Source organism: Balaenoptera musculus, chromosome 1 (assembly GCF_009873245.2).
Source record: "Balaenoptera musculus isolate JJ_BM4_2016_0621 chromosome 1, mBalMus1.pri.v3, whole genome shotgun sequence".
NCBI lineage: Eukaryota > Metazoa > Chordata > Mammalia > Artiodactyla > Balaenopteridae > Balaenoptera > Balaenoptera musculus.
In genome coordinates, this window is record NC_045785.1 from 160013522 (window position 1) to 160040314 (window position 26793).

General features: G+C 39.7%; 2 protein-coding genes across 2 annotated transcripts in view; one reads left to right on the plus strand and one right to left on the minus strand.

Annotated features, from left to right (window-relative positions):
• SCCPDH (saccharopine dehydrogenase (putative)) overlaps positions 1 to 16362 on the plus strand; it is a 45560-nt gene extending 29198 nt beyond the window's left edge. The window contains exons 10-12 of the mRNA XM_036868044.1: positions 13299 to 13410; positions 14577 to 14658; positions 15725 to 16362. Coding sequence (XP_036723939.1) covers positions 13299 to 13410; positions 14577 to 14658; positions 15725 to 15830 — 300 coding nt within the window. The 3' untranslated portion in view covers positions 15831 to 16362. The remainder of the gene's footprint in view (positions 1 to 13298; positions 13411 to 14576; positions 14659 to 15724) is intronic.
• A 137-nt stretch (positions 16363 to 16499) lies between these two features.
• The window catches only part of LOC118903204 (kinesin-like protein KIF28P), a 69859-nt gene continuing 59565 nt past the window's right edge, over positions 16500 to 26793 (minus strand). Inside the window, exons 18-23 of the mRNA XM_036868035.1 lie at positions 25870 to 26004; positions 24920 to 25086; positions 24562 to 24668; positions 24154 to 24301; positions 23676 to 23866; positions 16500 to 18988 (exon numbers count right to left, since the gene is read on the minus strand). Of these exons, the coding sequence (XP_036723930.1) occupies positions 18836 to 18988; positions 23676 to 23866; positions 24154 to 24301; positions 24562 to 24668; positions 24920 to 25086; positions 25870 to 26004 (901 nt within the window). The 3' untranslated portion in view covers positions 16500 to 18835. The remainder of the gene's footprint in view (positions 18989 to 23675; positions 23867 to 24153; positions 24302 to 24561; positions 24669 to 24919; positions 25087 to 25869; positions 26005 to 26793) is intronic.

Here is a 26793-nt window from a genome sequence, read left to right on the forward strand (position 1 = left end):
TCCTTGTATTTCTTTTCTTGTCTGATTGTTGTGGCTAGGACTTCCAATACTATGTTGAATAAAAGTGGCAAGAGTAGGCACTCTTGTTCCTGATGTTAGAGGAAATGCCTTCAGATTTTCACCATTGAGGATGATGTTAGCTATGGGCTTGTCATATATGGCCTTTATTATGTTGAAGTATGTTCCCTGTATACCCAGCATGTTCCCTGTATACTCTGTATCACAATGATTGATTTGCAGTTATTGAATTATCCTTACATCCCAGGGTAAATCCCACTTGATCATGGTATATGATTCTTTTAATGTATTGTTGAATTCAGTTTGCTAACATTTTGTTGAGGATTTTTGCATCTGTGTTCATCAATGATATTGGCTTGTAATTTTCTTTTGTTGTGATATCTTTGTCTGGTTTTGGTATCACGGTGATGCATGTTCATAGAATGACTTTGGAAGCATTTCTTCCTCTGCATTTTTTTGGGATAGTTTGAGAAGGTTAGGCATTAACTTTTCTTTAAATGTTTGGTAGAATTCACCTGTGAAGCCTTCTGGTACTGGACTTTTGTTTATTGGGAGTTGAGGGTTTTTTATTTTTTATTTTTTTATTTTTTAACATCTTTATTGAAGTATAATTGCTTTACAATGGTGTGTTAGTTTCTGCTTTATAACAAAGTGAATCAGTTATACATATACATATGTTCCCATATCTCTTCCCTCTTGCGTCTCCCTCCCTCCCACCCTCCCTATCCCACCCCTCTAGGTGGTCACAAAGCACCGAGCTGATCTCCCTGTGTTATGTGGCTGCTTCCCACTAGCTATCTATTTTATATTTGGTAGTGTATATATGTCCATGACACTCTCTTACCCTGTCACATCTCACCCCACCCCCTCCCCATATCCTCAAGTCCATTCTGTAGTAGGTCTGTGTCTTTATTCCTATCTTGCCACTAGGTTCCTCATGACCTTTTTTTTTTTTTCCTTAGATTCCATATATATGTGTTAACATAATATATTTGTTTTTCTCCTTCTGACTTACTTCACTCTGTATGACAGACTCTAACTCCATCCACCTCACTACAAATACCTCCATTTCGTTTCTTTTTATGGCAGAGTAATATTCCGTTGTATATATGTGCCACATCTTCTTTATCCATTCATCCGATGATGGACACTTAGGTTGCTTCCATGTCCTGGCTATTGTAAATAGAGCTGCTATGAACATTTTGGTACATGCCTCTTTTTGAATTATGGTTTTCTCAGGGTATATGCCCAGTAGAGGGATTGCTGGGTCGTATGGTAGTTCTATTTTTAGTTTTTAAAGGAACCTCCATACTGTTCTCCATAGTGGCTGTATCAATTTACATTCCCACCAACAGTGCAGGAGTGTTCCCTTTTCTCCACACCCTGTCCAGCATTTATTGTTTGTAGATATTTTGATGATGGCCATTCTGACCGGTGTGAGATGATATCTCATTGTAGTTTTGATTTGCATTTCTCTAATGATTAATGATGTTGAGCATTCTTTCATGTGTCTGTTGGCAATCTGTATATCTTCTTTGGAGAAATGTCTATTTAGGTCTTCTGCCCATTTTTGGATTGGGTTGTTTGTTTTTTTTGTTATTGAGCTGCATGAGCTGCTTGTAAATCTTGGAGATTAATCCTTTGTCAGTTGCTTCATTTGCAAATATTTTCTCCCATTCTGAGGGTTGTCTTTTGGTCTTGTTTATGGTTTCCTTTGCTGTGCAAAAGCTTTTAAGTTTCATTAGGTCCCATTTGTTTATTTGTGTTTTTATTTCCATTTCTCTAGGAGTTGGGTCAAAAAGGATCTTGCTGTGATTTATGTCATAGAGTGTTCTGCCTATGTTTTCCTCTAAGAGTTTGATAGTGTCTGGCCTTACATTTAGGTCTTTAATCCATTTTGAGTTTATTTTTGTGTATGGTGTTAGGGAGTGTTCTAATTTCATACTTTTACATGTACCTGTCCAGTTTTCCCAGCACCACTTATTGAAGAGGCTGTCTTTTCTCCACTGTATATGCTTGCCTCCTTTATCAAAGATAAGGTGACCATATGTGCGTGGGTTTATCTCTGCTTTCTATCCTGTTCCATTGATCTATGTTTCTGTTTTTGTGCCAGTACCAAACTGTCTTGATTACTGTAGCTTTGTAATATAGTCTGAAGTCAGGGAGCCTGATTCCTCCAGCTCCATTTTTCGTTCTCAAGATTGCTTTGGCTATTCGGGGTCTTTTGTGTTTCCATACAAATTGTGAAATTTTTTGTTCTAGTTCTGTGAAAAATGCCAGTGGTAGTTTGATAGGGATTGCATTGAATCTGTAGATTGCTTTGGGTAGTAGAGTCATTTTCACAATGTTGATTCTTCCATTCCAAGAACATGGTATATCTCTCCATCTATTTGTATCATCTTTAATTTCTTTCATCAGTGTCTTATAATTTTCTGCATACAGGTCTTTTGTCTCCTTAGGTAGGTTTATTCCTAGATATTTTATTGTTTTTGTTGCAATGGTAAATGGGAGTGTTTTCTTAATTTCACTTTCAGATTTTTCATCATTAATGTATAAGAATGCAAGAGATTTCTGTGCATTAATTTTGTATCCTGCTACTTTACCAAATTCATTGATTAGCTCTAGGAGTTTTCTGGTAGCATCTTTAGGATTCTCTATGTATAGTATCATGTCATCTGCAAAGAGTGACAGCTTTACTTCTTCTTTTCCGATTTGGATTCCTTTTATTTCTTTTTCTTCTCTGATTGCTGTGGCTAGGACTTCCAAAACTATGTTGAATAATAGTGGTGAGAGTGGGCAACCTTGTCTTGTTTCTGATCTTAGTGGAAATGGTTTCAGTTTTTCACCATTAAGGACAATGTTGGCTGTGGGTTTGTCATATATGGCCTTTATTATGTTGAGGAAAGTTCCCTCTATGCCTACTTTCTGCAGGGCTTTTATCATAACTGGGTGTTGAATTTTGTTGAAAGCTTTCTCTGCATCTATTGAGATGATCATATGGTTTTTCTCCTTCAATTTGTTAATATGGTGTATAACATTGGTTGATTTGCATATATTGAAGAATCCTTGCATTCCTGGAATAAACCCCACTTGATCATGGTGTATGATCCTTTTAATGTGCTGTTGGATTCTGTTTGCTAGTATTTTGTTGAGGATTTTTGCGTCTATGTTCATCAGTGATATTGGCCTGTAGTTTTCTTTCTTTGTGATATCTTTGTCTGATTTTGGTGTCAGGGTGATGGTGGCCTCGTAGAATGAGTTGGGGAGTGTTCCTCCCTCTGCATATTTTGGAAGAGTTTGAGAAGGATAGGTGTTAGCTCTTCTCTAAATGTTTGATAGAATTCGCCTGTGAAGCCATCTGGTCCTGGGCTTTTGTTTGTTGGAAGATTTTTAATCACAGTTTCAATTTCAGTGCTTGTGATTGGTCTGTTCATATTTTCTATTTCTTCCTGGTTCAGTCTCGGCAGGTTGTGCATTTCTAAGAATTTGTCCATTTCTTCCAGGTTGTCCATTTTATTGGCATAGAGTTGCTTGTAATTGCTCATGATCGTTTGTATGTCTGCAGTGTCAGTTGTTACTTCTCCTTTTTCATTTCTAATTCTATTGATTTGAGTCTTCTCCCTTTTTCTCTTAATGAGTCTGGCTAATGGTTTATCAATTTCGTTTATCTTCTCAAAGAACCAGCTTTTAGTTTTATTGGTCTTTGCTATTGTCTCCTTCATTTCTTTTTCATTTATTTCTGATCTGATCTTTATGATTTCTTTCCTTCTGCTAGCTTTGGGGTTTTTTTGTTCTTCTTTCTCTGATTGCTTTAGGTACAAGGTTAGGTTGTTTATTCAAGATGTTTCCTGTTTCTTTATGTAGGCTTGTATTGCTATAAACTTCCCTCTTAGAACTGCTTTTGCTGCATTCCATAGGTTTTGGGTCGTCGTGTCTGTATTGTCATTTGTTTCTAGGTATTTTTTGATTTCCCCTTTGATTTCTTCAGTGATCACTTCGTTATTAAGTAGTGTATTGTGTAGCCTCCATGTGTTTGTATTTTTTACAGATCTTTTCCTGTAATTGATATCTAGTCTCATAGCATTGTGGTCGGAAAACATACTTGATACGATTTCAATTTTCTTAAATTTACCAAGGCTTGATTTGTGACCCAAGATATGATTTATCCTGGAGAATGTTCCATGAGCACTTGAGAAAAAGGTGTATTCTGTTGTTTTTGGGTGGAATGTCCTATACATATCAATTAAGTCCATCTTGTTTAATGTATCATTTAAAGCTTGTGTTTCCTTATTTATTTTCATTTTGGATGATCTGTCCATTGGTGAAAGTGGGGTGTTAAAGTCCCCTACTATGATTGTGTTACTGTCTATTTCCCCTTTTATGGTTGTTAGTATTTGCCTTATGTATTGAGGTGCTTCTATGTTGGGTGCATAAATATTTACAATTGTTATACCTTCTTCTTGGATCGATCCCTTGATCATTATATAGTGTCCTTCTTTGTCTCTTGTAATAGTCTTTATTTTAAAATCTATTTTGTCTGATATGAGAATTGCTACCCCAGCTTGTTGTTTTTGGTATCTATCCCCAGTGGCTAAGGTTGGTTCAGTGGGTTGTGTAGGCTTCCTGGTGGAGGGAACTAGTGCCTGTGTTCTGGTCGATGAGGCTGGATCTTGTCTTTCTGGGGGGCACGTCCACGTCTGGTGGTGTGTTTTGGGTTGCCTGTGGCCTTATTATGATTTTAGGCAGCCTCTCTGGTAATGGATGGGGCTGTGTTCCTGTCTTGCTAGTTGTTTGGCATAGGGTGTCCAGCACTGTAGCTTGCTGGTCGTTGAGTGAAGCTGGGTCTTGATACTGAGATGGAGATCTCTGAGAGATTTTCACCGTTTGGTATTACATGGAGCTGGGAGGTCTCTTGTGGACCAGTGTCCTGAAGTTGGCTCTCCCACCTCAGAGGCACAGCCCTGATGCCTGGCTGGAGCACCAAGAACCTTTCATCCACACGGCTCAGAATAAAAGGGAGAAAAAATAGAAAGAAAGAAAGAAAGAGGATAAAATAAAATAAAATAAAATAAAGCTATTATAATAAAAAATAAGAAAAAAATTATTAAAAAATTGATTAAGAAAAAATTTTTTAAAATTTTTAAAAATGTTTATTAATTTTTTATATTAAAAAATAAGAAAAAAATTATTAAGAAAAAAATTTAAGAGAAAAAATTTTTAAATTTTTAAAATAAAAAATAAGAAAAAATTATTAAGAAAAAAAATTTTTTTAATTTTTTAAAATAAAAAATAAGGAAAAAATTATTAAGAAAAAAAAAATTTTAAGTAAAAAAAAAAAAAAAAAAAGGATGGACCAAACCCTAGGACAAATGGTGAAAGCAAAGCTGTACACACAAAATCTCACCCAGAAGCATACACACATACACTCACAAAAAAAGGAAAAGGGGAAAAATTAATATATCCTGCTCCCAATGTCCACCTCCTGAATTTGGGATAATTTGTTGTCTATTCAGGTATTCAGCAGATGCAGGTACATCAAGTTGTTTGTGGAGCTTTAATCCGCTGCTTCTGAGGCTGCTGGGAGAAATTTCCCTTTCTCTCCTTTGTTCGTACAGCTCCCGGGGTTCAGCTTTGGATTTGGACCCGCCTCTGCGTGTAGGTCGCCTGAGGGCGTCTGTTCTTCGCTCACACAGGACGGAGTTAAAGGAGCAGCTGCTTCGGGGGCTCTGGCTCACTCAGGCGGGGTGGGGGGCGGGAAGGGTACGGATGTGGGGCGAGCCTGCGGCGGCAGAGGCCAGCGTGACGTTGCAACAGCCTGAGGCGCGCCGTGCGTTCTCCTGGGAAAGTTGTCCCTGGATCACGGGAGCCTGGCAGTGGCGGGCTGCACAGGCTCCCGGGAGGGGCAGTGTGGATAGTGACCTGTGCTCGCACACAGGCTTCTTGGTGGTGGCAGCAGCAGCCTTAGCGTCTCCTGCCCGTCTCTGGGGTCTGCGCTGATAGCCGCGGCTCGCGCCCGTCTCTGGAGCTCGTTTAGGTGGCGCTCTGAATCCCCTCTCCTTGCGCGCCGTGAAGCAAAGAGGCAAGAAAAAGTCTCTTGCCTCTTTGGCAGCTGCAGACTTTTTCCCAGGCTCCCTCCCGGCTAGCTGTGGTGCGCTAACCCCTTCAGGCTGTGTTCATGCCGCCAACCCCAGTCCTCTCCCTGCGATCCGACCAAAGCCCGAGCCTCAGCTCTCAGCCTCCGCCCAGCCCGGCGGGGGAGCAGACAAGCCTCTCGGGCTGGTGAGTGCTGCTCGGCACCGATCCTCTGTGCGGGAATCTCTCCGCTTTGCCCTCCGCACCCCTGTGGCTGCACTCTCCTCTGTGGCTCCGAAGCTTCCCCCCTCTGCCACCCGCAGTCTCCGCCCGCGAAGGGGCTTCCTAGTGTGTGGAAACCTTTCCTCCTTCACAGCTCCCTCCCACTGGTGCAGGTCCCGTCCCTATTCTTTTGTCTCTGTTATTTCTTTTTTCTTTTGCCCTACCCAAGTACGTGGGGAGTTTCTTGCCTTTTGGGAGGTCTGACGTCTTCTGCCAGCGTTCAGTGGGTGTTCTGTAGGAGCAGTTCCATGTGTAGATGTATTTCTAATGTATCTGTGGGAAGGAAGGTGATCTCCGCGTCTTACTCTTCCGCCATCTTGCCCAGACCTCCCCAAGGGTTTTTTAAATTACTGATTCAGTTTCATTCCTGGTAACCAGTCTGTTTATATTTTCTATTTTTTCTTGATTCCATCTTGGGAGATTGTACATTTCTAGGAGTTCATCCATTTCTTCTATATTGTCCATTTTATTCACATGCAGTTTTTTCAGAAATCTTCTATGATCCCTTGTGTTTCTGTGATGTCAATTGTAACTTCTCCTTTTTCAGTTCTGATTTTGTTTATTTGAGCTCTCTTTCTTTCTTGATGAGTCTGGCTAAAAGTTTATCAATTTTGTTTATCTATCCAAAGAATCAGCTCTTAGTTTCATTGATCTTTTCTATTGTTGTTGTAGCCTCTATTTCATTTATTTCTGCCCTGATCTTTATAATTTCTTTCCTTCTACTAACTTTGAGTCTTGTTTGTTCTTATTTTTCTAGTTCCTTTAGGTGTAAAGTTAGGTTATTTACTTGAATTTTGTTTGTTTGTTTGTTTCCTGAGGTTGGCTTGTAGTGCTGTAAGCTTCCCCCTTAGAACTGCTTTTCCTGTGTCCTATAGATTTTGGATTGTTGTGTTTCCATTTTCATGTGTCTCCAGGTGTTTTTTTGATATCCTCTTTCTTCATTAAGCCATTTGTTGTTTAGTAGCATGTTGTTTATCCTCCACATGTTTGATTTTTGCAGTTTTTTCCTTATAGTTGATTTCTGGTTTCATAGTGTTGTGGTTGGAAAAGATGCTTGATATGATTTCAGTTTTCTTAAATTTACCAAGGCTTCTTCTGTGGCCTAGCATGTGATCTATACTGGAGAATGTCCGTGTGCACTTGGAAAGAATGTGTATTCTGCTGCTTTTGGATGGATTGCTTTGTATATATCTATTAAGTTCATCTAGTCTAATATGTCATTTAAGGCCAGCGTTTCCTTATTGATTTTCTGTTTGTGTGATCTGTTCATTGATGTTAGTGAGGTGTTAAAGTCCCCTACTATGATTGTGTTACTGTCAATTTCTCCTTGTATGTTTGTTAAGATTTGCTTTATGTATTTAGGTACTCCTATGTTGGGTTGTTGTTTTATCCTCTTGTTGGATTGGTCCCTTTCTACTTAGTAATATCCATCTTTATCTCTTGTTATAGTCTTGGTTTTAAAGTCTATTTTCTCTGATATAAGTATTGCTACTCTGGCTTTCTTTTCATTTTTTTTCACATGGAGTACCGTTTTCCATTCCCTCACTTTCAGTCTATGTGTGTCTTTATATCTGAAGTGAGTCTCTTGTAGGTAGCATATATATGGGTCTTGTTTATGTATCCATTCAGTCACTGTACGTCTTTTGAGTAGAGCATTTAGTCCATTTAAATTTACTGTAATTATTGATAGGTATGTACTTACTACCATTTTGTTAATTGTTTTCTGGTTGTTTTTGTAGTTTTTTTGTTTGTTTCTTCTTTTTCTCTCTTCCCATGTAATTTGATGACTATCTTTAGTGTTATGTTTGGATCTCTTTCTTTTTTGTGTGTGTGTATCTATTATAGATTTGTGGTTTGGGGTTACCATGAGGTTTATATATAGCAACCTGTATATATTTGTGATTGTTATAAGTTACTGATCTCTTTAAGTTTGAACACATTTCTAACAACCCTGCATTTTTACTCCCCCCTACCCCATGTTAATGTTTTTGAAATCTTATTTTACATCTTTTTATTTTGTGTATCCCTTAACTACTTACTGTAAAAATAGGTGATTTTACTACTTTTGTCCTTTAACTTTTCTGCTAGCTTTACAAGTAGTTGGTCTATTACCTTTACTATATATTTGCCTTTACCGATGAGATTTTTCCTTTCATAATTTTTATATTTCTAGTTGTAGTCTTTTCTTTTCCACTTAGAAAGGTCCCTTTAATGTTTCTTATAAAGCCTGTTTAGTGGTGCTGAACTCTTTTAGCTTTTTGCTTGTCTGTAAAACTTCTCTTTAAATCTGAATGATAGCCTTGCTGGGTAGAGTATTCTTGGTTGTAGGTTTTTTCCTTTCATTACTTTAAAATGTGTCATGCCACTCCCTTCTTCCTGGCAAAGTTTATGCTGAAAAGTCAGCTGATAGCCTTACGGGAGTTACCTTGTACGTAACTGGTTGCTCTTCTCCTTCTCCTTTTAAGAGTCTCTCTTCATCTTTAATTTTTACCATCTTAATCACAGTATGTCTTGGTGTAGATATCTTTGGGTTCATCTTGTTTGGAACTCTCTGTGTTTTCTGGGCTTGGATATCTGTTTCCTTTCCTAAGTTAGAGAGGTTTTCAGCTATTTTTTCTTCAGATAAGTTCTCCCCCTTTCTCTCTCTTCTCCTTCTGGTACCCCTGTAATGCAAATATTAGTAAATTAGTACATTAGTACCTAGAGGTATCTTTAACTGTTCTCATTTTTAAACATTGTCTTTTCTGTTCAGCTTGGATGATTTCCACTACTCTCAGTTTACTGATCTGTTCTGTATCTTTAATCTACTGATGATTTCTTCTCATGTATTTTTTATTTCAGTTATTACATTCTTCAGCTATGTTTGGTTCTTCTTTATATTTTTGAACTCTTTGTTAGACTTCTCACTGTGTTCATCCGTTCTTCTCCCAAGCATCTTTGAGTACCTTTATGATCATTATCTTGAACTCTTTATCAAGTAGATTGCTTATCTCCACTTATCTTAGTTCTTCTGGTGTTTTATTTTGTTCTTTTTTGGCACACATTCCTCTGTTGCCTCCTTTTGCCTATGTCTCTGTTTTTTATTTCTGTGTATGATATTAGGTAAGTCGGTTACATTTTGCAATCCTGGAGAATGGCCTCCTGTAGGAGACTTTCAGTGGGGCCTAGCAGCATACTCCCCACTGGTCACCGGAGCTATATGCTCTAGAGGTGCCCCCTATGTGGGCTGTATGGGCCTTTCTGTGGTGGCGGGGCTGACTACTGTGGGCACACTAGTAGGCAGAGCTGGCCCCCAGATGGCTGCCAGGCCCTGCCTCATGCCGAGGCTACTGTCCCTCTGGTGGGCATGGCCTGGTCCTGGAAAGGCTGGCTGCAGGGCCCTGGGGGTCCTGGGCTGGTACCAGCCTGATAGTAGGTGTGGCCAAGTCATGGCATGCTGCGCCAGGTATCCAGGGGGCTCAGGCTGGTGCCACCCCCCTGGGGTGAGCAGTACTGGATCCCAACATAGCTGGCTGCAGGACCCAGGGAGTCCCAGGGCTGGTATTGGTCTGCTACTGGGCAGGGAAGCACCTGGTGCTAATGAGATAGAGGGAGGACCCCAAAATGGTGCTTGCCAGCACCAGTGTCCTCATGGCAGAACAGGTGCCCCCAAATGGCTCCCATTAGCATCTCTGTCCCCAGAGGGAGTCCCAGTTCCCTTCTGCCTCCCCGGAAGGCTCTCCAAGATGAGCAAGTGGGTTGACCTGGGCTCCTTTCATATTCCTACCTCTGCATTGGATTTCAGAGCATGTGAGATTTTGTGTGAGTCCTTTAAGAGTGTAATCTCTGTTTCCTATGGCCCTCTAGCCCTCTGTGTGCAAGCCCTGCTAGCCTTCAAAGCCAGATGTTCTGGGGGCTTGTTTTCCTGGTACAGGACCCCCGGGCTGGGGAGAGCCCAGTGTGAGGCTCAGACCCCTCGCTCCCCGGGGAGAATGCCTGTAATTGTGATTATCCTCCCATTTGGGGGTTGCCTACCTGGGAGTTTGGGTCTTGCCTACACTGCATCTCCGCTTCTCCTACCCATCTTGTTGTGGTTCTTCTTTATATCTTTAGTTGTTGAAAATCTTTTCTGCTAGTCTTCAGGTTGTTCTCATTGATAGTTGCTCTGTACATAGTTATAATTTTGGTGTGTCCAGGGACTTCCTAAACTCCACCATCTTGGTCATTCCTCTATTTCTAGTTTTTTGATGGTAGCCATTCTGACAGGTGTGAGGTGATATCTCATTGTGGTTTGATGTGCATTTCCCTCATGATTAATGATGTAGAGCATCTTTTCATGCACCTATTGGCCATCTGTATGTCTTCTTTGGAAAAATGTCTTCCGATCTTCTGCCCATTTTTCAGTTCGAGTGTTTGGTTTTTGCTAGTGAGTTGTATGAATTCTTTATATTTTGGGGGTAATAGCCACTTATCAGATATGTGATTTGTAATATTTTCTCCCATTTAGTAGGTTGCCTTTTCATTTTGTTCATGGTTGCCTTTGCTGCACAGAAGTGTTTTACTTTGATGTAATCTTACTTGTTTATTTTTGCTTTTGTTTCTGTTTCTGGTGTCAAGTTCAGAAAAAGCATCTTTAATACCTGTGTCAAGGAACTTACTGCCTATGTTTTCTTCTAGGAGATCTATGGTTTCAGGTCTTATATTCAAGTCTCTAATCCATTTTGAATTAATTTTTGTGTATGGTGTAAGAAGCAGTCCAGTTACATTTTTTCAACACCATCTGTTGAAGAGACTGTCCTTTCCCCATTGAATATTCTTGGCTCCTTTGTCATAAATTAATTGACCACATATGTGTGGGTTTATGTCTGGGCTCTCTGTGCTGTTCTATTGATCTATGTGCCTGTTTTTATGCCAATACCATACTGTTTTAATTACTATAGCATTGTAATATTGTTTGAAATCAGGGAGCATGATACCTCCAGCTTCGTTCTTCTTGCAAAGATTTCTTTGGCTATTTGGAGTCTTTCCTGGTTTTATATAGACTTTAGGATTTATTGTTCTAGTTCTGTTAAATATGCCATTGGTATTTTGATAGGGATTGCATTGAATCTGTAGATTGCTTTGGGTAGTGTGCACATTATAATGATGTTCTTTCAATCCATGAGCATGGACTGTCTTTCCATTTATTTGGGTCTTCTTCAATTTCTTTTGTTAATGTAATGTAGTTTTCAGCATGTAGGTCTTTCACCTCCTTGGTTATATTTATTCCTAGATGTTTTATTCTTTTTGATACATTTGTAAACAGGATTGCTTTCTTAATATTTCTTTCTGCTAGTTCATTAATGCATAGAAATGAAACAGATTTTTGGGTGTTGATTTTGTATCCCATGACTTTACTGAATTCATTTTAGTTCTGATTTTTTGATGGAGTCTTTAGGGTTTTCTATACATAACATCATGTCATCTGCAAATAGTGATGGTATTACTTCTTCCTTTCCAATTTGGATACCTTTTATTTCATTTTCTTGCCTAACTGCTCTGGATAGGACTTTCAATACCATGTTGAATACTATCGACAAGAGTGGGCACTCTTGTCTTGTTCCTGACCATATAAGAAAAGCTTTCAGCTTTTCCCATTGAGTATGATGTTAGCAATGGGTTTGTCATGTATGGGCTTTATTATGTTGAAGTATATCCACTCTATATACCCACTTTGCTGAGACTTTTTATCATAAATGGATGTTGAATTTTGTCAAATGCTTTTTCTGCATTTGAGATGATCATATGATTTTTATCCTTTATTTTGTTAATGTGGTATATCACATTGACTAATTCATGGATGTTGAACTATCCTTGCATCCCTAAACTAAATCCCACTTGATCATGGTATATGGTCCTTTTAATATATTGTTGAATTCAGTTTGCTAATATTTTGTTGAGGATTTTTGCACTTACGTTCATCAGTGATATTGGCTGTCATTTTCTTTTCTTGTGGCATCCTTGTCTGGTTTTGCCTTTAAATAATGGTTTCTCCTTTCTGGTACTCACCTTACTTTTCTATGTAATAAACTTCTCTATTAGAATGTGTGTGTGTGTGTGTGTGTGTGTGTGTGTGTGCACGCGTACACACGCACAATTCAAAACCCTCGCCTCTTCCTCAGTAAATTTAATAATGCTCTCTGCTAAACTAGTCCTGCACTTCTTATTCATGTCTCATATTGTTATTAGATCTCTTATATGTATATGTGTGTGTGTATGTATATATATATTTCCACACACACTAAACTGTAAGCTCCAGGAATGCCTTTTCTTTTATTTTAATTTTATTAATACTTTATTTATGTCTCAGGACCTAACATAGTGTCTGACCCTTGGTTGATACTTAATAAAAATTTGTTCACCATGGCTTTGTTATTTTATTTCTAAATTTAGTGATTGTGACAGATGCTTGGATAGATCTTCTATAATTTAATTTTTGAATCTAATTTTTACACTTCTAAGTGGAGCAATTTTATATCTATACCCTAGGCCCATACTGCCGTTACTTGTTGACTATTTTTGTCTTGTCGCCTCAAACAGATATCTAAAGCCAGAGTACCATATTCTATCCTCAAAGAAAAACTACCTCCAGCTTTTCCTCTGAAACTGCCTATTCTGGTGGTGCTGTTCTTCTTTCAGCCACAACCTAAGACTCATCTTTATATCAGCTTTATTCCTCACTACCTCCCTCCTCTCAGCATCACTCCAGTCAGCAAAACTTGTTGTTCTTCAAAGAATTATTATTTGCTCCATTCTTAAGTAAAGGATGGCAGGATATTCTGGCAGATAGAATATTGATTTTTTTATTTATTGAAAATATCTTATATGAAGTATATTAGTAGGTTTTATTGTGTTCAAGGAGGAGATGACATATTTATTTAATAAACCCTTTGCTTTCTTTTCCTCAGATTGATGCCTCATCATTTATGTTGACATTTTTTGGTCAAGGATACAGTCAAGGCTTTGGTCCTGATAAGAACAAACCAAATATCAGAATTTGTACTCAGGTGAAAGGACCAGGTACTTCACATGTGACTTAAGAATGCTTGGGAGTTTTACATTGTCTTAAGCTATAAAGTGGTGTGCTATTACAGCAGTTATTGGTATCATTCAGTTTTATTGTTGTGTCCCTCTCTCTGTTTTTTTTTCTTTCAGTATGATTCAGTAATTCTGAATGGAATTTTTAATACTAAGAAGACAAGGGGCTGATTGATATTTATCTGTTCTATTCTTATAGTCAAGGGTCACTTTAAAGCAGTGTAGTTATAACATAATCAAAGCTGTGATCCAAGCTTTCTTTGGAGTCTGGATCACTCTGACATTGTTTGTAAAGTGTGTGCACACGTGCATTTTTCTGGGCAAGGTAAAAGTTTTGATAGATTGTTAAAAAGAACTATCACTCCAAAACATTCAGTAACTTATGCTGTAAATTTTAGAGAACTGTACAGAGACAATCCCACTTGTGAATTATAGTATAAGTTTAATTACCATCATTCCTAATAGATCACAGGGGGTCTGTTGTGCAGTTTTAATCAAGCGCAATAGCAAAGATATCTTTGCATCTTGCCTTTTTTTCAAATTTCCACCTGGGTTTTTAAGATAAGCTATGTTTTTATTTAACATGAATATAAACACTAATGTTCTCCTTGTTTATCGACTTCTTTTAAAGTTACTTCTTAAAGTTAGACTTCTTTGAGAGTTACTTAGTTGTTCTTTAAGAAATGGAGTCTTTTTTTAAAAGTGAAGTTTGATGTATTTGATTGATAAAGATCAGTACAGTATATGAATAGAGAAACAAGAAACCTGGGATTATTGGTAAGAGTTTGGACTTGAGCCGGCTGCCTGCATGTGATTCTGGCTCAACCACTACCTAACTTTGTGAATTTGAATGAGTCTCTTAACCTCTCTATGCCTCAGTTTCCTCATCTGTAAAATGAGTATAAAATAGTACTAGCCTAGTATGATTGTTAGGAGAATTAAATGAGTTTAATGGATTTAAAGCACTTAATACAGTCCCTAACACTTAATAAGTACTATATGAATATTGTTATTTTTGTTATTACATGAACAGAGTATTTATTGAGGAAATTCTGTACACCGATACTTAGATATAAAATCTACCATTTGATTTTTGGGTGTTGTTGAATGCATATTTTATGAATATTTTCTTTTTTTGTTATCTGCAGAAGCTGGCTATGTGGCTACCCCCATAGCCATGGTCCAGGCAGCCATAACTCTACTAACTGACGCCTCTGATCTTCCTAAGGCGTAAGTCTGGTTTTCTTCAAATTTGAAGATATCTTTTTCATTTATGTTATATTTTAGTTTATCTTGGTTCAGTTTTCAGTCGCTGGGTTTGTACATAAGCATTTACAGTACCTTTGATCCAAAGATAGAGGTAAACTTAATATTGTGAGAAGGACAGTTCCTTATTGGCCTCTAGGAACAGTGCAGAAGTAAATGAGAGGAGACAGAAAAGTTTGAGAGCCATGCTTCATTTCCTCCTGAAAATAACTCAGATCCAAAGTCAGCTACTCAAAAAAAGGTCCCTGTAGTTAAATGTTATTGGCAGGAGCCCCTAATCCATGCTGAATGATACCCAGTTGGCAGTGGGAGCCTTGACCCCAAGCATGAGTTGATTCATGGCATCCTGGCTAGACAAGTATCAAGTGAACTATCTTCCTGGAGCATATAGCTGTTACCCTAAAAGTAGGCCAACTTTACAAATGAGCATAGGCTTGCAGGCTTAGAAACAAATAAATTTAGGTTTGACCTGAAACAATAGTTAAGTAATAAACATAAAAATTATATAAAGTGAAACCTAATTAAATTTTCTTCAAATATTTTTATACCCTTTGAAAATATTTAGCATTTTCTAAATGTTACCCATTACATTTAAAGAAACTTCTTTTTCATCCAAATTGTCTTGTTTATGCTTTAGTAATAATTGATTACCTAAATTTATTTTGCCCATATGCATATTTAATCCTCCTGAGTCTAAGGGCTGACTTTATAAACAGCAGCTGTTACTTGGGTTAATAACCCTCAGTGTGCCCCTTCCAGCACACACACCAGTATCATGGAAACAGTCTCATTAGTCACTGAACCAACCTAGACGGGTTTGCTGAGTACTAGTTTACTCTTGAATAATAGCTGCTTGCTCATTTGGCTGATTTTAGGAATGGAACCAAAACCAGTCCATGATGGAATCAAGAATCAGGTTTTCATAAGCTCTGCACTGATTTGATAGCTAGTCCTCCAGTAAATCACACTAGCAGAGGAAAGGGCTGGAGCTGGGCTTTGTGCACTGTTTCATCTTGTTATTGTCTTACAGGGGTGGGGTCTTCACTCCTGGAGCAGCTTTCTCCAGAACAAAGTTGATTGACAGACTCAACCAACGTGGCATTGAATTTAGTGTCATTAGCAGCTCTGAAGTCTAAACATTTGAATAATTAACCGAAGTCATAAAATGCATGAATTAACAGCTTTTTAATTTGATATTTGAAATTCTTCTATAAGCCTGTCTGACTATATGTGGAAAAGATTGTCAAATCTAAAATATGTATACAGTAAAAGCAGGGAATTGTACTAGCTTACCCTAAATTTCAACTCTTAGCTGATTTTTGTGATTTTATTGCTTGTGAGAAAAAATTAATATTTGACTGACTTTTTCATTGAAGAATTCAAGGTCAGTTTTTTAAGTGAGCTGGAAGATCAGAGGATGGGATGGGTGGCTCTATCTGTGTTGCTGACACGCCCAGGCTGGTGGTCATGTAAGCCGGCAACTGCTGTTTTCCTTGCCATGATATTGAATGGGATCTCACTTCCCCATGAATTTCTCTGCGTAGTGTAGGCCTTTGCCAAATGAAACTGCAGTTTTTGCTATTTTAGCCTACTTTTTCACCCATCCACACTGACTGATTTTGGACTCTTACCTAAGTTTAATAATAAAGGATTGTCAATTGAACAGTGGTTCTGTGTTTGGACGTGCCTGTGTATTTGAGTAGTGGTAGAAATGTGCTTCCTAAGTGGTCTGTGTACTGCTAATAATTGGGCTTATCATTCATTTTTCCCTGGTTCTGTACCTGTGTGCCTTAGTTTTAAGGATATAGCTGGTAAGTTTCTATTGATTTTCACTGCCTAAGCAAAATTTTTCTCGAATTTACTTTTTATATTTTAACCAGGTTTCCACTGAAGCCCAAAAATAAGGCAAAGGACTTTTCCTTTTGTAATAAGCATATAATAAACACACATAAGTGTTCTGTTACGTTCATTATGTAAAGAGGACAGCCATTGCCTTCATGGAATTTCTACTCTACAGTGAGAGGCATGACATTGATAGGAATCTTATTCATGTTGGGAGGCCCATCTGTGCTGCCTGTACAGAAGAAAGAGGGTCTATTTAACTTGAGGAGGGAGATCCTTGGTGATAGTACTGTCCATCCTAACTTTGCTTCCTCTGCCCAGGGCTGGTTGAATCGGGTCTCAGCTGTGCACTAATTTGTGGGACCTTAGAAGAGGTTTTATCATCTCTAAAATCAGGAAGATGGACAAGAGCAAGAGATCTCATGACTAGCTGCATATCCGAACCACAAATAATATAGGTTCCCCAGCGGACCCCAGCAGTTTGCATTCGGGAGGTGTGATGTTTGGGCCCTAGGAATCCGTGGCTTAGATCTGCACTTGGGAGCTACTGGGTGAGACTCCATGTGCATCTTTCCACTTTCGCGATGCATGCTGTGTTGTGCTCTAGTGTTGATGCTGATATATGACCACCTGTGTGACCCTGTCCTCGAGTTTGAGGTACAAGTGTCTCATCCTGATATTCTTTTTAACCCTCCAAGGCTCCACCTGCTCACTCGCAGAAAGTATATTTACTTGCCTCAAGCAATAAGTCTTAGTCCAAGAGGTAGAAGTCGTTCCTGCTTCCCATGGCCTCACTGCTATCCTGCCTCAAGGACAAAGGCTTTCCTAGATTCTGTGATGCTTTGCTGACCCTTGTCCCTGCCATCACCAACATGGAGCTCCACACTTGGGCTCCAAGGTTACAGGTTATTTTTTAGTTCATGTGCATACACTCAGCCAGGACCTGAGCTACAGGCAAAACCCAAGCCCCTCCCATAAGCCCTTGGGCCCTGGTAGTAAGCTGAAATCACCAGCCCAGATGCCTCTGCCTTCCCAGGGAGACTCCTCTTGGAGCCCTTGATAGCCTCTCCTGCCAGTAGAGTTTCAGTGCCCCTAACTTTATATTTTAGGGAGCAAGTGTTGGAGTTGTCACCTCTATTGCCTCCTTCCTGTGCTTATGCAAATCAGTCAGACTGCTCCTTGGGACAGTCCTGCATATTAAGGCCCCAGGCCTGTGGTTAGGAACGCAGTCCCAGAGTCAGCCTGCTGCTTACAGTGCCTGGGCAAGCCTCGTTTGTTTAACCTTTAAAGCCTCAAAATGGGGAAAGTAATAGGGCCAAATTCATAGAATTCTGGTGAAAATTAAATGAGCTCACAGATGTTTAGCACTTAGATTAGTGCCTGGCACACAGTAAGCACTGGATAAGTCTCTGTTATTGCTGCTATTGTTAGTCTGTCTAAGGCCGCAAAAGTTTTCTTTACAAGCCTTTCCCCAGAGCACTCAGTGCCCGTGGGTCCTTAACTAAGACTCATCAATCAGTTCTTTGTGGAATCAAGATCTCTTCGAGATTGACTAATTCCCGGCAGATCTCATAGTAAATCTTAATCTCTGCCACCCCAGGCCCTTGCACTGAACGGGTCCCACAGTACAGGCACTAACGATGCTTAATGAATTGAACCTATTTCAAATAAACCTATGAAGACAGAAAATAAGTGGAGGTAGAATATCAAATTTGTTCAGAACAAGGATACAAAATGAGGGGCATGAAATAACCATTCTCTAGGTGAGACAGCAAGAAACTTATCAAAAGAGCTTTTATTTGAAGTTTGGAGCTGTTGATCTTGAAAATATTTAACGGCAGGTGCTTATCAATTCCTTCTGTGTGCCAAGCACATTCTAAGTGCTTTATATTCTTTTATATTTGTTAACCATCTGCAGTAAGTACTGTTACCGTTCCCCTGTTAACAGATAAGGAAAGAGACTTAGAGAGGGGAAGTCCTTTGCCCCAAACCACACAATTGATTAGTGATGGATTCAACCCCAGGCAGTCGATCCCAGAGCTCAGAGTGCTGACCATTCACCTTTCATATTTCCCACCTCACCTTCACCTGGTTATGGATTCATTTTTACATGATTTTAAATCAAATTGAAGAAGAGGAGTTTTGCTTAAAAGTGGTATAATAGGTTGAGTGAGTGGGAAATGGGTTGACTAGGTTGAGTCCACAATTCAGCTCTGAGAGCCAAGTTAATTAAGCTTATTAGCTGCACAAATAATCTTCAGAACTCAAAGCTCAAATGTTTTCAGTTGGTGTATCCTCACTATTCCATATGCAATAAACATTCTCTCTTCTTTTTCACTATAAGAGCAACATCATTTTTCAGTTTCCACAAGCTGGATTCAAGTAGGTCCCCAAAGTCCTTTAACATTTGTGACTGCTGGTGTACAAATGGTCGAAGCATTTGATCGTCTTCCTAAAAATAAAGAAGAAAACAATATTGTTGTCAAACCCAAGTTCGTGTGCCCGACGCACAGTGAGGCCAAACAAACTGAAATGGCGGAGTTTGGAGCAGAGAAACACTTGTATTAGTCAAGGAGGCACCAACACCAAAGATGGGAGACCTAGACTCGTCTCAAATCCATCTTGCTGGCTGGCCAGGGGCACAGGGTTTTAAAAAAAAAAGTAAAGGGTAGGGGGTCTTCATGATTTCAGCTTTCCTGTAAGACTTCCCAGCACTGTCTTGGGACTCGTTGTGTCTGTCATTGGTGAATGTGATTGATCTATGTGTTCCTGCAAAGCAAACTAGTAAATCATGGTCTTGTGATGCCTTAACTTCTTTTTAGGAGAAAGCAAAAGCAATGGTTGAGGCATTTTGTTATTTACTTCGTGATGGTTCAGGAGTTTCAGTTAATTGACCTTCCCAGTGTCATCAATTTTAAGTCCACTTGGGCCCAGCCAGTTGAAGCCACAGGACATTATCTCCACAGTTTGGGGTCATAAGTCAAGGCATTACTTTAAGCTAACAATCATGGAAAAGATTATGTTGGGCTTGCTTTTCCATCGTTTCTGCGTTCCCTCACTCGCCTAGTTAGTAACGGCTTGAATCTGCTCTTTGGAACTCAGGGAAGGTCTAGGAGACAAAAGACTTTCTATAAACAAGAAATGGGGGACACAGAGGGGATTTTGTACCCAGGAGGGCCCCGCAGCATCCTGCTCGGTTTCAATATTAGTGGACTCACTTCATTACAGTAAAAGTACTGTGTGTGTACATGAGTGGGGTGCCCAGCGAGTTCTCCCTTTGGGCCAGAAAGCTGCATTTGAAAGCTGCTACCTGAGGCGACAAGTCACCTAGGAGCATGTCCTGTTTCAGGAAGGCTGCCTAAATGACCCTTTACTTACTGCCAACAGGGAAAATTGGTGAGATAATCCAAATATTTGAGATTGGTATGGTATATATTCTTTTAATACTGTAGAAGTTCTGAGGTTTGCACAGGACCGTGTTGGGTGGGGATTCTCCCAGTGAGAGTTGGCTGATGTGTGCCCTGCCGCATAGGAGCAGGTATCCCTGAGCAGGGATTGCAGGGCCCACTGTGGGCCAGAGCGCCAGTGAGCAACGGTGGAGGAGGTGGCGGTGCTCACAGAGATGCGAGCAGGCAGGGGCCGATAGTGTGTCGTGGCATCTCGTTTTAGTTTCTGTTTCCCTGATGATTAGTGAGATGCCTGCTCAGATACTTTGGCCATTTTTTCCAATGTGTTTTCCTACATGTTGTCTTTCTCTTATTTTAAAAGTATGTAGTTGTTTATATATTCTGGATACTAATCTTTGATGATAAATAATACACATAGATTCTCCCAGGTTGTGACTTATAACTTTATTTTTAGTGTGTTTATCACACTGGTTTTTCCTTCTTTTTTATTGTGAGGTGTACAGACAAAAGAGTACCCAAAATGTATGCATAGGTACAGTTAAAGTGAACATACCTGCTCAAGAAAACACACTGCCTCTCGAGCTCCTCCTGGTCACACCCATTTCTCTACCCCCAGAAGCAACCACTAACCTAAATTGTGTGATAATCATTTTCTCGCCACCTAGAATGCAGCCCTAAACAGTATATTTTGCCTGTCTTTTGGCCATTTGTGCCATAAGTTACTTATCTTCTGTGGGTGTACATTAAGATGTTTCCGTTTGGGGGCTATTATGGAAGATGGTGTTAAAATACAGCCAGTGGGGCTTCCCCGGTGGCGCAGTGGTTGGGAGTCTGCCTGCTAATGCGGGGGACATGGGTTCGAGCCCTGGTCTGGGAAGATCCCACATGCCGCGGAGCGGCTGGGCCCGTGAGCCACAATTACTGAGCCTGCGCGTCTGGAGCCTGTGCTCCGCAGCAGGAGAGGCCGCGATAGTGAGAGGCCCGCGCACCGCGATGAGGAGTGGCCCCCGCTTGCCGCAACTGGAGAAAGCCCTCGCGCAGAAACGAAGACCCAACACAGCCATAAATAAATAAATTAATTAATTAATTAAAAAAAAAAAATACAGCCAGTGCATGAATGCTTGGGTTCCTACAGAATTTTTCAGCTGGTCCATCATCTGAACTACAGAACAGAAAATGACTTGAGTGACTGTTTTCCCAGTTCTCTCTCAAGAATGGTGTGTAACTAGTACCATTCTAGATAGGTAGGAGAGAAATTAATTCATTACATACATAGGATGCCTAGAAAGGTGGTTCTCAAACTTGAGTTTAAGGCAGAATCATCTGGAGGGCTTTTAAAGCACAGATTACTAGGCCTCACACCCAGAGATTCTGATTCAGCAGGTCTGGGAGGGGACCCTGGAATTTGCATTTCTGACAAGATCCCAGATGATGCGGAAGCTGCTGGTGAGAAGACCACACTTTGAGAACCTCTGCCTCAGGGCATGAAGGTGCAGAGAAGTGCAGAACCAGTTTACTCTGTGGAGAAGAGGAGTTGAGTTGCAGGCTTACAGGATAGATGCATCTTTGACTTTTATTAGATAAATGGCAAACAGTTTTTTAAGTGGTTGTACCGATTGATACTCCTTCCAATGTGGCATGAAAGTTTCTGTTGCTTCATAGCTTTACCAAAACTTGATATTTTCAGACAGAAATTTTTGCCAGTGTGGTTTCTTTATAGTAGCATATCACTGTGGTTTCAATTAGTGTTTCCCAAATTATTAAAGAAGTTAAGCACTTTCTCATATATTTATTGGCCTTTTTGATTTCCTCTTTTGTGAAGTTCCTGTTTGGGTCTTCTGACCATTTTTTCCTACTGGGTCAAAATCTATCTCTGTTTTTCTTTTTGGTTTGTAGTAGTTCTTTATTTTGGATATTAGCTCATTATATATTAAATGTGTTGCAAATGACTTTTCCTATCGCTTTCGACTTTATTTTGGTTTCTGGACCAAACTTTACAATCTTAATATAGGTGAGTCTATCAATCTTTTTCTCTAAATCTAGGTATTTTTCTTGTCATGTTTAAATCCTTTTCCACCGTGAGGTCATGAAGACGTCTCCTAAAGTATCTTCTATAAGGGGTTTACCTTTCACATGTAGGTCTTTAATTCTCACCTAAAATTGACTTCCAGGTATATAGTTTTAGATAAGACTCTAATTTCATTTATCTTCATATGTATTCTTAATGCTCTGAGCACTGTTTATTGAAAAATCTATCCTTGCCACACTCATGTTTGGTTCCACCTCGGTCATATATCAAGTCTCTGAGTGAATCTATTTCTTGGCCTTCTTTTCCTTTGGTTATCTTACCTGCATTTGAGGCAATACCTTACCGTCTACTACAATAGCATTAAAATAAGCCTTGATATAGAGTAGGGTAAGTTCTCTACCTTGTTTTTGAGCCTTGGATTGTCTCCGCTAATCTTTGCTTTTGCGATTCCATCTAAATTATAGGATCATCTTGTCGGATTCCATTACATTTTATTGGGATTATATTGAATCTCAGGAGACTTGACAGATTTACAGTAGCAGATCTTCCAAACCATGGAGCCATGGCATGTTTCTCCGTTTTTTTAGATCATCTTTAACATCTCTCAAACAAGCTTTAAAATTTTCTCCATAGAAGTCCATACTTTATGTTAGCTATAGTCCTAAGTACTTCTTACATTTGATGCAATTATAAATGCTATCTTTTATTTTAAAAATTTTGTTTTATTGCTGTTATATTCAAACATAGTTAATTTTTAACTATTGATTTTTGTATCCAACAACCTTGTAATTTATGTATAAATTCTTTTGGATTTTCTATTTACATAAACATGTCATCTTCAAATAATACTAGAGGCATCATGGTGTAGTGGGAAAGAGTATAGACCATGGAGCAGCCCTGGGTTTGGAGCTTGGCCCTGACACTTACTAGTTGTGTGTCCTTATGTAAGTTACTTAACCTCTCTTGTGCCTTAGATCCAACAACTGTATAATAAAGCTAATGATAGTACCTACCCATCAGGTTGTTGCGAGAATTGAGTTAGTAAATGAAAAAGCACTTAGTAAGTATTACATAAATGTATACTATTATTACTATTACCTTTTTTTCCTTTCCAATTCTTATACCTTTTATTTCTGGGCTTGCTGCACTGGCTAGAACCTAAAGTCCAATGTCAAACAGAAGTGAAGATAGCTGGCATCGGTGATTTACCGTTAAGATTATGCTTGCTGTGTGTTCGTTTAAGATTGCCTTTATCAGATTAAGGAATGTCCATTTTAGTCCTAGTTTGCTAAAAGTTTTTATCGTGGTAGGATGCTGAATTTTATCACATGCTTTTTTTGTATATATTGAAGTAATCATGATTTTTCCCCTATAATATCTTAATGTGATTAATTATATTTATTTGGTTTTATAATGATAAAGCGAACTTGCATTTCTGAGATACTCTGTACATCATAAAGTGAAGGAATATCAGTGCTGCAGCGGCCACGGCTGCCTTGAACCAGCCAGATGCACACTAAAGTGAAAAATGGGAGCAAAGACGGGTGGAGCCCCGAAAGCAGCAGACTCACAGTGTTCTAGGCCTCAACCCGCTCTTCGGCTTAAACACACCCGTGTCCCCACGCTCGGGAAATGCAGTTATATCAGACAGCTGCATTTAATGGAAAGAAATTCCTTTTGCTCCCAGGATTCTGGTTACTTACAGGAGGTTTATGATGTCTCAGTTTGAGAAACTGCCCTCTTGCCACATTCATGCTTTGGTAGAACACCTTAAGAGCTTTGGCAAATTCTCTGTCACAGCTGGCGTGCTGGGTGCGCATCTGATTGACCTCTCTGGCTGCTGGCAGTTGTGCTGTCATCCCAGTTAACTTCAGGGTATTGGAAGGCTTATGTGCTGAGGTTGAAAGATAACATTCATTTATTCATCTATTTATTTATCCAGATATTTATATATTTAATTATCTTGGTGCATTTTACTACATCAGCATTTATCAGGCACCAATGTGGACCCATTCAAAGAAATCTTACAAGGAAAAAGGAAAAAAAGTTCCCCCCCCCTTTTTTTTAAACTGAAACAAGATATTAACTCATTTAAAATCTCATTTCTTAGAAAGAAAATACACATCACAAATGTAGGAGTTCAGAGAAAAGCTAAACACCAAGACTTGAGCGGCCTCTTACCTTGTTGAGTGGAACCAGTTTTCTCAATAGATTCTTTAAGAAACACATTTTCCTCTCTGAGCACTCTGTTAAGGTTTCTGAGCAGTTCTGTCTCCTGTTCTAACTTGAGCAGCTTCAGATAAAGTTCTGGTATCTGGTTTGATGTAGCCTACAAAAAACAGGTCAGTTTAGCCTTTTGCTGGATTGTTTGCATACGCTTGGAGACTGGCAGTTGTTCCTACCATGTGAAAACTAGGTGGGGTGGGGGGGTGTGGTGACCAGGGTTTAAGACCCTCAGGGTTCACAGGAATAAATCAAGAAAAAGGTTTCTTAATGGGAAGGAACATTGATGATCCCCAAGCAACTGTCATCGGAGATATTTTTAGTCATCTGTGACATCTATTTTTAATGTCACTTAAGTATACACACCTGGCCCTTATCCATCACAGCGGATATTTTCTTGGTGTCCACCATGATGTGGCCTTCACCTGTGACCATGAGGCCTGGCTGAGAGCAGCTCAGTTCGGCACAGCCTTCTGTAGTGTGGAGGAGACACCATCAAGGAAAGAAATGTCTCAGTTGTCCAGCCCCCCTGTTGTGTGAGGAGATTTAAGCCATATGATCACCTGTGGACTAAAACCCAGAGGCCCAAGGGACGATAGCTCTTGGCCACTGCTGTCAAGACCCCGACCACCTCCCTCCATCTCCCTCCTCTGCAGCCCTAGGTATACAGACATGATATCTGACTGAGGAATGCACCATGCAAAAGAGGAAGTAAACATGGTACCTTGAAGACCCCATAAATCAACAATGAGAGCATTCGTCTGTAAATAATTCAGAAACTCCTGAGATGCATTTAAGGCTGTAAATTGGACAGTCTCTTCAATTTGGGGATTCACAATTTTCCATACAGGCTTGGTGTATAAAGTGTTTGGAAAATCATAAATTCTGTACCTGAGACAAGAACAGAAAACATAACTTAAAACCATAAGGGATACATTTGTAAAGAAAAGTATCAGGTGAGCCAAAGAATTATAGCCTGCTTTGGTTAGTTGATACATTTGTAAAGAAAAGTATCAGGTGAGCCAAAGAATTTAGCCTGCTTTGGTTAGTTGATAAAAGGTGACCTATAATTGATTCTCGTGATTGCCACCAACATCTCAGCTATTCAATGTGGGTATCATCGTTACATAGATAATATTAAATGTCTAACAAAAAGAGAAAAGGATTTTGATAAATACTTTGCACTTAGATAATCTAAAATTGTTAATTTTCCACATGAGGTTGCAGTTTGTTTTTGTCCTTCAAAGCCTGCCTTTTCTATTGCTCTGTCTTTTAATATCCTTTTAGCTTAATTAGTTTAAGCATATCTGGTGCCTCTGCCATATTGTAATACAGTCCTTTTGTTTCCAACTAAATAAAATAAACCCAATCGGCCTACTTAGATAACACAGTTTTACTGGATAGCCTTTCTGATAATTGAAATTTCTGACTCTTTGCTTCAGTTGCTTAGGAGGATCAGTACGCACTGATCACTTTCCACTGACCTGGAGGGGCATGCGGCTTATGTGTCTGTTGAACAGTTGGAGGAAATAGTCATTTGGGGGTTGAACAAGCAAAAAAACTTAAGAAAATGACATGATAGCTCATTCTTAAAACTTGAGGAAAGACTCCCTCCCACCAGGGCCCACAAAGTGGGCAGTTCGTGTTCAGCAGCTCTGCGGGGCAGGCTGGTACCCCATCTGCACACCCCGCTCTGCATCTTCCTTTAGCCACTTGGTGCCAAGGCACCGTACAATGCGAATCTGGAAATCCATTCTCTTGCCCAGCAGCTCCAGTGGGTCAGTAACCACATCCTCCTCACCACGTGCTCTACAAACAGAAGAGGTAAACATTGTCACAGGTTAGCCTGGGTCCAAGCAAGTTAGGACTGTGATGTCAATGGGAATTACATAGACTCCTAAGAGATGGCCAGATTCTCTGAAGGAAGGATGGGTAATATTACCAGCTGTAGAATTCACTCATTCAAGAGACATATAACAAAAGCCCACTCCATGCTCTAGTACTTCAAGGTAAGATATGGACCGTCTCAAGGAGGAGACAGGAATATAACAGCTTCTTGCAGTAAATGCACCCAGATGTGGGTGCACCCAAACTAGCATTGAAGATTTAGGTAGGTTCCCAGTGGGATAGAGGGGCTGCCACCCAGAGAAAGCCAGCTGGCTGCCCAGATGCAGCGTCTCCGGGTGTCATTTACCTCGGTGAACTCCTCATAGTCTAGGGTCAACCCCAGGCCCACAGGCTCAGAAACCAATAGGGACAGCTTTCCAATAGGGGATCTCTCTCACATCAACGAGCTCACAAAGATTGAAACCTGTAAACTAGAATGCTACCTTATTAATTCAGAGTGGGAAATATAACCATCAGGCAGCCTAGGAGCCCAAGGTAGCAAAATGACCAAGAATTTGCTTAGAGTCCCAGTGAAGACAGTGAGTCAGTGGTCATCTTGGTCTTTTAGTCACAGCACTTTGTAGTTTTCTTGCTCCCTTCTTCAGCCTGTTTCCTCTTCAGAAAGAGAAAAAGATTGCATCGGGTACCCATGAGGACCCTGGCACCCAGACCAGACCTCCTGCCAGCCTCTTTGCTTAGAATTGCTAAGAG